Source organism: Colobus angolensis, unplaced genomic scaffold (genome assembly GCF_000951035.1).
Source record: "Colobus angolensis palliatus isolate OR3802 unplaced genomic scaffold, Cang.pa_1.0 Scaffold207, whole genome shotgun sequence".
Taxonomy (NCBI): domain Eukaryota; kingdom Metazoa; phylum Chordata; class Mammalia; order Primates; family Cercopithecidae; genus Colobus; species Colobus angolensis.
Window position 1 is genome coordinate 2,547,548 of NW_012115233.1, and position 14,308 is coordinate 2,561,855.

Consider the following 14,308-nt stretch of genomic DNA (forward strand, 5'->3'; position numbering starts at 1 on the left):
CCTAAGGAACTAGTATTCTATTATTACAGCTGAGAACCGTTTCACATAGAGGTGCAGAGCTATTCCTTTTGTCCAAAGAAATCCTCTGTTTTCATCTCTCTAAACTTTATTTCTACATGGTTCATTGCTAGAATGCACCAAACGGCATGAACCTTGTGTGGGATTTGGTCCAGGGCAGTATGAAAATAGTATCTGTGTGAACAACAGACATCACAATATATAAACAAAAATAAATAAATAAAATAAGTCCAAGGAAAGAAAAAACATTTCCCTAGTAGTTTGTTTTTGCAAAACTAGCTTTACATATAATACACATAAATTATCAGAATTTCCACTTACATTGTTTTAAAAATATATATTTAACAAAACATTTCTAAATGTACAATATCTGGGTTTGTAAATCACTCAATTGGGTTTTAAGACCAAGCCCTAATAGTCACACAGATTTGCATCGGAGAGGAGACTGAAGCCAGGTGTGCACAATCATTTTGCTCATTGGTCTGGAAATTCCCTAAGATTGGTCGTCCTCTGACACCTGATCTAAATACAACTGGAGAGCGCCATGATGGCCAAGTCTCCAAGTCAGAGGCACTGTGTAGACACAGCCTGAGTCAGAAGAATGGGAAAGTGGTCTTCCCCTTCCTGGACCGTGATGGTGCATTTCAGCAAGTGGGGAAAGGACAGCGGCGCTTGGCGGAGCCCTGGGAAGATACAGCCCCGGAGAGCTCTCTGGCCAGGTAGGGCAGGGAGGTGGGGGAGGCCAAGTATGCTGCATTTTCCATCCATTACACAAAATCAAACCAATGAGGAGCAACCAAAGGACACGAGGAAATGGACACAACCCTAGGTATAAAGAGACACCTTGACAAACTCCTTGGCCGGGGCAGACACTGTGCTCTGGTTTCCAAAACACAGGGCAGAGCTGGAAGTTGGGGGCCCGTGAGCTGGGGCCCCTCAGACCTCATAAATTTTGTCCTGCAGGTAGCTGAAGAGGGAGTCCAGGCCTTTGGAGGAGCTCCAGAGCTGCTTGAGCATGAGGCATTCCTTCTCATTCACGTCTTCCAGCACCGATTTCAGGAAGCTCCGCACGAGGCATTTGGACTCCTCTAACACCTGGAGGGAAACAGACAGGCCTGATTAGCTGGGCACCGGGGACTCTGCTCCAGAACTAGGTACCTGGCCCATGGGGCACTGGCCAACCTCCCATACTCACAGCCATAGAAGGCTGCCTCCTCCAGCCTGGGCCTTCCCAGTCCCAGGTATCCAGCACGGTCATGAACGGATCCCAGATGTGTCAAGACATGGAGCCCTGAGGCCCTGGGATGGCTCAGCGGGGCCCATGTCACCCCAGATCACTAGAGGCTTCCCTGTTACACAAGGGTGACACAAACACAGAGTCCTTTTCTATAGGTGTAATGAAAAAGTATGGGAGACACTGCTACCGTGATTCATTTTCATGATCTGTTGGCAGTAACTCAAGGATCACTGAGAACACAGAGTAAGACGATGACATGAACAAATGGTTGTCACAGTATCCATACAACCCAACCCAAGAGCAGTGCTCCATGTTCAGGCTACAATTAGTAATTATGGTAGTAACAAGCAATAACACTCCAAGTTATCACCTTCATAATAATTATAGTAAGGAGTAAAAATCATACGAATGAATAACAATCATCACATCTATAGTAATAACTGTAGTAAGGAGTAATAATAATCATGGTAATTATGGTTATAAAGGTAGTAGCTGCTGCCAACAGCTATGATAAATGATCATAAATGATCTATGATTATTCATTACTAAACTATTACATACATACACATAGTATGTATTATATACATTATATATACATGTAAACACCTATGTATATATGTAAACACATATATATGTATATACACTATAATATATACATATATTATATATTATAATATATATGTATATATATTATATACTATATATAATATATACATATTATGTATACATAGCATTACTCCTACAGTGTTATTACTATGATTATTACTACCATACTATGATTATTGCTCATTACATAGTAATGAGCAATAATCATAGTGATAAGTCACAGCAAAAAGCAATAATCATAGTAACAATAGTAATAATCATAGTAATGAGTAATAATCATAGTAACAGTAGGAACAATCAGTAATGAGTACTAATAGTAATAGTCATAGTGAGCAACGAGCAATAATGAGCAATAATCATAGTAACAATAGTAACAATCATAGTAGTGAGTAAAAAATCATAGCAGCAATAGTAATACTAATCATTGCAATGAGTAATGATTGTAGTAATATTTGTAATAACTATAATAATGCCACTATGATCACCATTAACAAACAGGATCTAAGAGAAGTACTTTTCCTGAATTCTTTCATTTACTTCTCATGATAACCCTGCAAGTAAGTAGTCTTTTCATCCCCATGTTACAGATGCAGAACCCAAAGCTCCATGATGTAAAGTGGCCCAGGGTTGCCTGACTACTCAGGGGTGAAGGAGTAGGAAAACCAGGTCTGGCTGATTCCAGCAGCCACGCAGCTGCTGCCCTCTGGCAGAGGTACGGCCAGAAGTGAGGCCTTTGTGCACACTTTGCTGGCCTCCACCAGCCTCTCCTGAAATGCCTTCAAACAGGAAGAAGCAAGATGGCAGCTCCCGAGCTCCAGCACGCTGGAAGAGGCTGCAGTCTCACTCCCCTGCCTGGGCTGGAGGCTGAAGGTGGTGGGATGAGCTGCCAGACCCAGCTGGCTCTTTCCCCCTGGAATGACCTCGAAGAGCACCATCTCCCCGAGGCCACGGGCCTCACTCTGCTGGAGTACTTCCTTTCTCGGGAAACACCCCAGCACTCCTGAATTCACAGCTGTTGGCAGCAGAGACCTCCTTGCAGCATTCCTTGTTCTAAAAGCCCGCCCCCTCAGGTGTCCTTCAACAGCTGGATTCACCTGAGGGTCTCTTCCCTGCCACAGAACAGGTCAAACCCCTCTCTGCAGCTTCCAGGCCAGTCTCCCACCCTCCTTTTCAGTCGCATGTTTCCTGGCATTCCCCTGCCACCCGACCGCACGCCGCTGCCTACACTCCCTGTGATTTCCTGTTTTGAGTGCCCTCACTCTCACTGCTTCCTCTGCTTAGAATTTCTACCTGTTTCTCCATGAAGCTGACCCCAGGGTGATCAATCACCCCTGTCTGCCCAGGACTAAGGAGCATATGGTTCGGCTGTGTCCCCACCCAAATCTCATCTTGAATTGTAGCTCCCGTAATTCCCACATGTTGTAGGAGGGACCCGGTGGGAGATCATTGAATGATGGGGGTGGTTTCCCCCACACCGTTCTCCTGGTAGTGGATAAGTCTCAAGACAGCTGATGATTTTATAACGGGTTCCCCTTTCACTTGGCTGTCACTTCTGTCTTGTCTGCCGCCATGTGAGACGTGCCTTTGGCCTTCGTCATGATTGTGAGGCCTCCCCAGCCACGTGGAACTGTGAGTCTATTAAAACCTCCTTTTCTTTATAAATTACCCAGTCTCAGGTATGTCTTTCTCAGCAGTGTGAGAACAGCGGGGTTTCCTGGGATGCAGGATTTTCAGTCCTCAAACCAGGACAGTCCCAGACAAGGTGGGGCAAACTGGTCACCCTAGTCCTTAGTAAGATTAAAAGAGAATCCACGTGAAGAGAGTGGAGAGATCAGCAATGCCTGTGGCCCACGTGAGTGTTCACTAACAACGTGGAGACCTTGCCAACCCCCACCAACACCCTCACCCTGAGGGCACTATGTGTTCAGCCTGCAGGGGGCAGGGCTTAAACACAGTAGATGCCAATAGACAGGGAAGAGGCCCAGCAGGAGAAGCATGACAGCCGGGTGTGAACACAGGCAGAGGGAGACAAAGAAGGGAGGGGGAAGGTTCTGGCCCCAAAAATGCACCCAGCAGCTCCCCGTTTCTCAAGCACAGAGCGAGTCCTAGAGCCTCAATCTCCCAAAATGCCTCTCTCAGCTCCAGAACCAGCCCTGGGGCTGCAGGAGTGGCCTTGTCTCCACCTTCCCACAGGATATTCTCCTGCTGTGCTCTGAGTGACTGCGATGAGATAAAATCAACACTTAATTAAAAACCACTGCCTCTGCGGAGGTGTTATTTGTTTATGTATTTTTCAGTGCATCTTCAAACAGTGACATTTAAATGCGCCGAGCAGTCAGTGGAGAAAAGAAATGAAATAGAGGCACGGTGTGTACGGCTTTCTCTAGTCATTTCTGGACGGGTTCAATACTTTTTGTCCTTATTTGCCTTTGCTTCTCGTTTCTTTGAAAGCTATAGATGTTTTGTGCTTCTGCATGTGTTTAGGACTTTCTTTGAAAGTAGTGACGCTACCCTAGAGTATCCATTTCTTCTGTGAGGTTTCTCTGCCTGGAGATGATGGAGAATTTGTAATAATGCTGGCTGTCTCTCTCTGATTGAAGTTGTCAATACTGAGAAAAGGCATTTGTTAAATTGTAAAGGGTCTTTTGCTTATTCCCTGTGTGACCTCTGGCAAGTCAACGAAGCCCTCTGAGCCTTGCTGTCCTCATCTGTAAAATGGGTCTGTCATAAGGACAAGCATGCAGGAGGCGCAGGAACTCACCACGGCACTGCAGGATGCCATCTCCTTGACCCGCAGCATGACCTCCTGGCTGAACGTGGTGGGCCAGAAGACCTGCGACACCAGCCCCCTGCTGCAGGCCTCCTGGGCGGTGAGCTTCCGCCCACAGAACAGCATCTCATTGGCCTGAAAAAGCAAAAGCAGGTGAAGACTGAGGGCCTGGAGGTCCACCCATCTCCCTCAGCTGGTCCAGGGTTTGCCACCTGCAACAATCTCAGTTCTGGAAGGCATCTCACCTTCCAGATCCTTATCTTATTTTGGGGTCAGATAAGCTTTGGGAATTGCATGGAAATGTTTGTGTCCATGAGCAGAAGGTTCACAGTTTTCATTAAATTCCCCAAAGAAGCTGTGTATTTACTGTGTCTCTGTATGCCCCATGCCCGTCCCCATTTCTGGTGGCACACACATAGGCATGGATTGTGGGTTGGGTACATTTCAGAGCCGATGACCCAGCCGTGATGACGTCGTTGGCACTGAAATGTACTCAGCTCACAACAGCCCAGGGATCAAGATATGCTCCCTTCTAGATAATAAAGCTCAAGTAGGGTTTGCAGCTGCAGGTGTGGTGGAAGAGTCTTTCTTCCTCTCTGACTGCAGGCTAACATCAGTGAGCCCCAAGGACCATCCATGGCTGTGTCCCTGCCTGTGGAGAGTTGGGGCCACAAGGAAAGGAGAAATAGGAGAAGAGAGTGAGACAGAGAAAGATTAAGGGAAAGAGAGAGAGACCTGGTGGTACTTGAATTCCCAAGCCCTGTCTCCCCAAGGGAACTGCCACTTCTGGACTTTCCAGCTGGGAGAACCATTAAGCTCCTTTTTAAAAAACTGAACTGGCTAAAGCGCTTCCATCACTGGCTACCAAAAAGGTCCTGAATAACACCACAATACCAAGGCACAGATATGCATCTCTCCCAGCGGCTCAGGGCTGGCCGAGGGCACTGCCCAGTCATGAAGGGCAGAGAGCAACCTTCCCTGGGCTCTGGTGACCTGGGATATCTTTGTACCACACTCCCCAGAGAATTTCCTTTTGCTTTGAAACTTGCAGCTGTCATACAAGGTCTGGGAGGAGTTACATAGATAAGGTCCCTGGCAGAGACAGAGAACGTGATAGTAATAAGCTGCAACTTACAGACAGTGACTGATAATTAGGGCGTAATGGTCAAATCCATGTGATAGAGTCCGCACGGCCGGCAATGCCTTCCCCACGTGCTCTTCTCTCTTGCCTCTATGTGCTAGCTCCTCTTGGGCTAATGTTAAAATGCCAGGCACTCTCCGGCCTCCAGAGCTAAGCGTAAGTTCCCCCATTTGGTTCTGGTTGTCACCGACGGTTCACGATGACCCAGAGGACAATCTTTCACACCAGAGTAGAGGGCAATCTTTTATGTCGATAATAAGTCTTAGCATATGCTTGCCTGGTTCAAGATGTGAACACAAATGGAGGCCTTGATGCTTTCGGAAGAACACCTCAGTCCAATGAACTCAGTAGAAGTTCGCTGGGAGAAGTGGCAAATGGCCCGTATCTGCTCCCATGAACCTGGATTCAGATCCACTGGAAGCTACTCCCTGGCAGGTGCGAGGTACAAGGCGAGGCCTCCATTCATACAGAAAGGCTCCTGGCCACCCCTCAGACACCACACCCTGCAGTGCCCTCTCTGAAGAGAGAACTTAAGGGTATCATCCACAAGCCTAAGGATTCAGAGAGAAAGGGGATTCTTGGTGGAGGCAGAGTGTCCCTGGTGAAGACCCATAACATTTACAAACAATCCCCTCTAGAGCTAAGAAAACAAGAACATAAGACGCGTGACTCTGGGAAAGTCACAACGTCACAAAGCCACAATCTTCTCTGCTGTCCAAGAGGCATCATGACAGCACCAAGCTCCCAGTGCAGAGGCAAGGTTAACTGAGAGGTGCTTAGAACAGGGACTGCTATGTGCAGAAGGGGTAGCAGAAATCTGCTATTTTTGTTATGGTTGGTGATGTCATTTTCAAAATGGAACAAGGAGGAATATGAAGGAAGGACAAGGGACACTGCTATCAGCCTCACTATTGTAACAAAAGCAGGACTTGAGAGATGAGAAGAATGAGGCCCTTGCAGGCCCTCAGATGGAAACAACGGGGGATGGAACTGCAAAGGAAGACAAGGAAGAAATACAGTGTAAAAGCCCCTGCCCTTCCACAGGTGCTTGCCCAAGTGCAACAGTCACAGTCCTGAGAACGTGCTGAGCTGCCTCAAGAGCATGAGCATAATGTCAAAGGTGGGTGTTTACCTTCCAACAAAATCAAGACATCAAAAGAAACATCCTGGAGTCTGTTCCTAAAAAGGAAGAATTCACAATAGCTGTGGGGCCACAATGGACTATTCTCTTTTGAAGAGAGAACTTAAGGGTATTATCCAGAAGCCTAAGGACTCAGAAAGGGGATTCTTGGTGGAGGTAGGGTGTCCCTGGTGAAGACCCATAACATTAACAAACAACCCACTCTAGAGATAAGAAAACAAGAACAGAAACAGAGTTTACTCACTGACTTGTGACTCTGGGCAAGTCATTTAATGTCACAAAGCCACAATATTCTCTGCTGTCCAAAGGCATCATGACAGCACCAAGCTCCCAGCACACTTTGCAGGGCTGGGGAGGCAACACTCAGCCTTTTCTCTGGGGTTTCAGGGCTTGGCCCTGTCACCTAAGGGGTGCTTCTCTGGCAGTTCTGTGGGGTCTCCTGTGACCTATGGCCTCTGCTGGCAGATGCCCCCAGTGGACCCTGGGCAGACCTTGCTGAGGCAGGCACAACAATGAAGGCCCAGCACCCTCCCTGGCGTGCCGGGCTCGCAGGGGCCACCCCACGCCACTGCCATGACCTCGTTCCTCCCCCTTCCCCACCATCCTCACCAGGACCCAGCCACACTGACCTGACCACTCTCAACCCAGGGCCCGCGAGGCCCACTCCCTTCTCCGTCCTTCCCTTCATGCATCCTCTGCCTGGAATTCTTGCCTCTGTTCAAATGTCACCTACTCAAAGGGGTCCTCTCTGAACAAGGTGGGACCTCCTTTCAAGACACTGAGCCGGGGAATAGAAGGTCTGAAGAACAGGGTTGTTCTTCACTCCTCGACTCCTGGTGGGTATGGCGAGCTGGGCACTTAGTGGATTTGCAGCATTTGAAGAAAGGGAGAGAAAAAGGGAGCTGACTGGCTAGAGGGGGCTGGGAGGAAGGGACTCCCTGAGAACCTTTTGAGATCCAGCTGGGACCCATGCTTATGAAATAAGTATTAGCCCATCAGAGCTGAGTTCAGAGTTCATGGCTACTCTGAACAGCAAGGGCTGCCTGAGAGTCCACAGGGGAGGAGCCGGCAAAAGAAGCCCGGATGCAGGAGCATGGCACCTCCAACGCTTACTCGGACCAGCTACACGTTCTGAACCCCTCCCTGGTCCTGACAGCCAATCTCAGATTCACCCCTCAGGTGTGGGACCTATTTAATAACAGGCTGGGTTTGGAGCACATACAGTGGAACCAGCCAGTCCGTGCTCAAATCCCACAACTGGCATTACCACTGCATGCCTTTAGACAATGCACTAAACCTCTCTAGCCTCAGTCTCCACATCTGCAAAATGGGGATCACAGCCGTCCTGCCAGGGGTGTGGACTGCATTGACAGCCCAGCCCAGCACACAGCAAGTGCTTCCTACGTGCCAGCTGTCATCACTGCTCTCTCCTGTCCAGACTCGCTTCTGGATGTTGGTGCAGAATCTGACCACAGCTTACAGTGGACTCTGCTGCCTCCATTGGACAGCGGCTCTGTCTGCGCCACCTGGTGACATGGCTAACTTCTCTGAGCTTAACGTTCCATCTGTAAGATGGAAATCACAGCCGTTTCCACATGGGGTGGAGGCCGCTTTGTGTTCACTGAATCCTTTTCCTCTTCTTGCTAGACATGCACTGGGCTACATCTCCCAGCCTCCCTTGCAGGTGCATGTGGCCAGAGGCTGAGTCATGGTCGATGGCACATGAGTGAAGGTGAAGATGCCCCTGCAGGCCTGGCCTGTGAAGCCCTACAGGGTGATGCTTCTGGCTCTCTCTTCTCTCCCACTGGCTGGAAGTGAGGGCACATCTACTGGATGGGAGACACCTGGGTCCCCAGATAGTGTGGGTGACCCCTACACCTATGCTGGACCACACCAGAGTAAGAAGGAAAGTTTTGTTGTTCAAGCCACCGAGACCGTGGGCTGCTTGTTACAGCACCCAGCCAATCCTAAGACACGCCCTCAGGGGGCTGGAGTGAGGAGTAATTGAGACATCATGCAGAGTGCATGGGCCATACACTGACATCATCGCCATCTTCTCAGGCCGGGCTACTCCATCTGGCACTGATGGCGTGGAGGGTCCGAGGCAGCCCGGCCAATCCTCAGGCTGACAACACCCTCAGGTTTCTAGCCCCATGAAGAGCCCCTAAAAACCCAAGGGAGAGGAAGGATCCCGCTGGGATCCAAATCCAGGTATCACAGGAGGCTTACCAGCGCGACGCCCAGGATCTGGGGGAAGGTGTAGGAGGAGCAGCCAGCAGGCGTGAGGCGGATGGTGGCGTAGGGCGTCTGGAACCAGGCCTTCTCACTGGCCCACACGATGTCACAGAGGGGCAGGATGGAGGCGCCCAGGCCCAGGGCTGGCCCATTGATGGCCACCACAATAGGCTTCTTAAACTGGATAAAGGCCTTCACAAAGTCCCTGGGAGAGAGAGAAGATCCTCTTGAACAGGTGACTACAGCTTGCCAAGCCCCACTGGAACCCTTGACTCTCCCAGGTGCTGTGACGCACCCTCACGTCATCAGAGGTGAGAAGTACCAGGCAAGGGCCTCATTGCCTGGACATGGAACCACCAGCTGTCAGATTTTCTGAGGTACACTGATGGGGTCGCTGCATGTCCTGGTTTGCTCAGATTGCCCCGGTTCATGCCCCGTGTCCTAGCACAGAACCCAGTTACCATCTCCTTCCATTCTCAAAAGCCATGGCTTAGACAGTAAGTTATATGGGCACCCTAGATATTGACAGAATTTGTATATATGCTAAAGAAGTCAACCCGAATGTTAAGGTGCAGAACCAGAACCAAAGGGAAGGTGTAATAGGGAGGCATATTTCAAGTCAAAGAGAGAAAGAATGTTTTAACATCTCTGGCCAAAGGTGAATGGAGTGGCTTTGTGGGGTATGAATTCCTCATTCCTGGAGGTATTTGCATTTTAGCTCAATGATTATGCTGGGTGATGTTGTAGGGGCACTTCAAGCTTCAGATGGTGGGTACATGTTGGGAATGATGACATTTAAGATTTTCAAAAATCAGACGTAGGATGGTCAGATTCTGAATTACCTGCAGGGATGCCAGACTCATCAAGGGTGGTTCTAAAATGCTGAATACAGTCTATGTGTGTTAGGATGGCTCTGACTAAAATCTGTAGGCAGGAGCTAGAATCCCGACTACAAGACTGGGCAATACTTTTTCTCCCTGCCATTCTGCCCTGAGCAATGCATGCACCTTTACCAATCACACAGAGCCATCAGCAGTGACCTCTATTTCCTTTGCCTCAGAAGGCTTTTTGCTTTTCCCCAGTTGCTATGTATGATCTATAAAATTTTAATATTCATCCGGACATGGAGGAAAGACACAAGATGTGTAGTAAAGTCTGCATCCTTCATTACTCTCAGAGATATGAGAAACTATAAGAATTCATAAGAATAAAATCCAAAGGCCCATGACCTTGATCTGACCTTGGCCTGCCTCAGCTTACCTCTCCAGGTTTCCCTCACATCACTCTTGCCCCCACTCACTGTGCATGAGCCACACAGGCCTCTGAGAGTTCTTAGAAAACACCATTATCAAAATTTGCAATCACCCTAACTAATTATTTGCTTGTTTTTGGATTCTTCCTCCCCTTTAGCTCCTTAAGGACACCCAGACGTCTGCCTGGGGCACTGCTCGGCTTCCATCAATATTGGAATTAGCGCTCAGTAAATAGCTGTTGAGCAAATACATGAGTCTCCCAGAACAAGAGCAAAGACTGCAGAGGTGTGGCAATGGTGAACCAGCTCTTCACCAAACCTGTTTTCCCTCTTCTTCCCGGGGCTACTGGCCGGCCACATTTCCCATCTCCGACTGCATGTGGCTGTGACCAAGTCACCAAGTGCTGGCCAAACAGGATGTGAGCAAAATCCCATCCGTACCACTTCCAGGTACACACCAAACCTCCCACCATGGCATCCTCCAAGCCCACTCATCTTGGTGAGCACAACAGTCCTGGAAGACATTTGCTGAGCCACAGGATGGAAGAAGTCTAGGTTCTCGAGTCACAGGCTGATGGTGACATCTATTTTAGGCTTATGTATCTGAAAAGTACATTTCTATATATGAGGTTTACTTGTTACATCAGCTAATACTTAACTAATACAAAAGTTGAGGCCGGGCACGGTGGCTCATGCCTGTAAACCCAGCACTTTGGAAGGCCGAGGTGGGAGGATCACAAGGTCAGGAGTTCAAGACCAGCCTGGCCAATATGGTGAAATCCCGTCTCTACTAAAAATACAAAAATTAGCCGGGCATGGTGGCGGACGCCTGTAGTCCCAGCTACCTGGGAGGCTGAGGCAGGAGAATCGCTGGAACCCAGAAGGCGGAGGTTGTAGTGAGTCAAGATCGGGCCATTGCACTCCAGCCTGGGAAATAAAGTGACATTCTGTCTCAAAAAAAAAAAAAAAAAAGTCGAGCTGATTTATCTCTTCTCAATCAATACTGCTCCTTTCCCCAACTCTTATCAAAAGTTGTGGATATCACAGTGATATACTGGGATCAGATTCAACTGCGAGAAAGCCTACTTAATGTTCTGCCGGGGTAGGAGGTATCTTACGATCTATGTAAGTTGTCATGAAAGTATGCGCCTCTGACTCAGGCATGAGGCATCACACTGCCTGCGATAGTGGAGTTGGCTCTCAGTCCCTGCTGGTCCCCAAAAGGTACTACTTCAGAGAGGGAGTCCTGGCTCCACGACTTCTGATGCTTGGTGTTCCAGTGGCCCAATTCCTGACATCATTTACTTCCTAACCTATGGTGAGGTTTTAGGTTAGGTCACTGGTTTTTGCAAGTGCTTTTCACTGAAAGCAATTTGGGGTCTGCAGGGGATATGGACTTTTTTGTAGAATCCTTGGGGGTTTGGATGATTTTTATCAAACATCCCATTCCTGAGTGACCTCATACAATTCCAGAGTCTTAGATCTCAGAGGTGGGAAGGACTTTAGGACTCATGGAGCCATAACTTCCACTTGGTGCAGAATTCCCTCCATAACATTCCAAGGATGCATCATTCTGCCTCTGTTTGGATGTTAATTTTAATAAAAGAGGGTCCATGCTTGTCAAGACAGCCTCCCTGCCGTGGGTCTCTCTGATACTGTTGCCACCTTAGCTCCATCAACCACATGACATCCTTCAGGTATGAACTGCAGCCCTTGTGACTTTCCAGAGCTTTCTTATGCAGGACCCCAGAGCCTTTCACTCTGTGGTTTCCAACCTGAGATCCGTGCAAGGGAATCAGGGAAGCAAGGGAAAGGGGACCAGGCGTGCAGAGCTCTGACCCTCTACCCCAGCCCCTCCTGTGTCATCCAACCTGCCTCACACTTCATTTCCTTGATATAAAAATGTCACCTAACGTTTAATGAAGGCCACCCCCCCATCCTCTTTCTCTCACCTCGGGCAGTAGATCTCTATCATTGGGAGCCAAGCAGCAAACAGGATATTGCATTACGGGCCCTGCAGCTCAGATATCTGATCCCGCTGCGATGGCGAGGCTGGGTGGGGAAGATTGTACCCCGCCTTCCCCCACATCCAAGGCCATCAGGCTGACCTGACCCGCACAGCTTCCTTTGCTCTACCCGAGCCCTGTGGCTTCTGCCTGACAAAGCTGCTGGGCTGCACTGATGTGGCAGAAGGAGCAAGAACTTCAGAATCTGAAAGACTCAGAGTGAAGTCTCAGTTCTGCCCCTAACTAATGGTGAGACCTTGGACAGGGTGCCTGGTCTTTGGAGCCTCATTTTCTCCCTCTGTAAAATGGGAAAATCAACGATGTTGCCCCAGATTGGGAGTTGAATAAGAATCAAAGGAGACGTTCCATGCAGGGTGCTAGCCCAGTGCGGACATGCGGGGAGCACACCATCCCTGCTGCTATTATTATGGGGAATGCATCTGCTGGGGAGGGTGGACAGAGTCCTCATTCAATTCTCAAATTGGTCTGTGATCCACTCTCCTAGGCTACAAGTGACCCAGAAGCAAAATTCTGCTAACAGGAATGTCTCAATTTCCCCTGGAGCAATCGGCATTTCTCTTGTGACCCAGTTACCCACTCCCTTTAACCAGAGCCATGGAGGAGAACCCTCCCCCAGCCAAAGCTCAGAGCCAAGTCAGCCAGTACAGGACCAAACAGTGACCACCATCCTGGGGCCCCCAGAGAGGTCCCCAGCAGGCCACTCCTTAGTCTACAACCCACCCCTTAGTCCAGGGGCCCACTCCCTGGTCTGAGACTCAGCTTAGCTAGAAGTTATGGCTGGAAGTACCAGCAGTAGTGACAACAACTGTAATAATAAGTCCAAGTACATATTAGTGCCAGGAATAGCCCAAGTGTTTCACATAGAGTATCTTTTTATTCTTCATCCTAGCAACCCACTGGTGAGGACAGTACCATCATTTTGATTGTTCCCATTTTCTGAATGAGCTAATAGGCTCAGAGAGATCTGTGACACACCCAAGGCTCCACCACCAGCAAGTGCAGAGGTAGCTTTGAGCTCAGGCAGCCTGCTTCCAGGTGCCACATGGGCAGCTGCTAGCCAACACTGCTTTCCTGAATATCTCGTTTGAACAAGCCGCCTTGTCACTAGAGTTTTCCTCTGCAGGACCCCAGAGTCTTCCCCCGTAAGTTCAGAGGAGGCAGCCTCTTTTTGGGATGGATCCAGGAGAGAGGCTTCTGAACAAACCACCTGAGCTCTCCCCAAATCTGCTAGTTCATTCATCAAACATTTGCAGAGTGATGAGTCCCAGTCACCAGTCCTGGTCATGCATATGCAAGTTTTCTTCAGGCAAGGATGAGGAGGGGGTGAGAGTACCACTCACGGGGTGCCAAGGCCATGCAGCATGCCTGGTCAGCCCTATTAGGAGCGTGTCCCAAGAGAAGAGATGGGGGCAGTTCGATGTCCAAAAAAACATTTTGGCCCTGCTAGATTTTGAAGGAAGTTCTTTCACAAGAGATTTCTTGTAAGTATGCTAACACACCTAGAAAACTGACAGGAGCGGGCGCAGAACCTGCAGCATGAATCAAGCTCCTTTCAAAGACAATGCACTTCCTTCAGGACACCCCTCTGGAAATCCACAAAACGTTATCTGCAGAATGCTTCGCTGCCACCTTGTGTCCCCAACTCCAGAGTGTGGCCTCCGAGGCAGCACTCCCAAGCTGGGAGAGCTGGAGATGCCTTGAAAGAGTTTGGTGCTGATGGGCGAGCCACGGTCTCTTTCTAACCCCAGGAGCATCTATCTCTGCATGGCCACATCTTCTGCACCTCCATCCATCTTTGCTTGTGGTTCTCACCGTTCTCATGCCTGTATCACCTCCTTCTTCACCCTCATCCCCTTAATAACCACCTTTTCTCCCTTGCAT

At 49.0% G+C, this 14,308-nt stretch overlaps 1 protein-coding gene across 1 annotated transcript in view; it reads right to left on the reverse strand.

Annotated features, from left to right (window-relative positions):
- Positions 1 to 214: 214 nt before the first annotated feature.
- Positions 215 to 14,308, reverse strand: part of CDYL2 (chromodomain protein, Y-like 2) — a 143,250-nt gene continuing 129,156 nt past the window's right edge. Inside the window, exons 8-10 of the mRNA XM_011942205.1 lie at positions 9,143 to 9,353; positions 4,623 to 4,766; positions 215 to 1,113 (exon numbers count right to left, since the gene is read on the reverse strand). Coding sequence (XP_011797595.1) covers positions 955 to 1,113; positions 4,623 to 4,766; positions 9,143 to 9,353 — 514 coding nt within the window. The 3' untranslated portion in view covers positions 215 to 954. The remainder of the gene's footprint in view (positions 1,114 to 4,622; positions 4,767 to 9,142; positions 9,354 to 14,308) is intronic.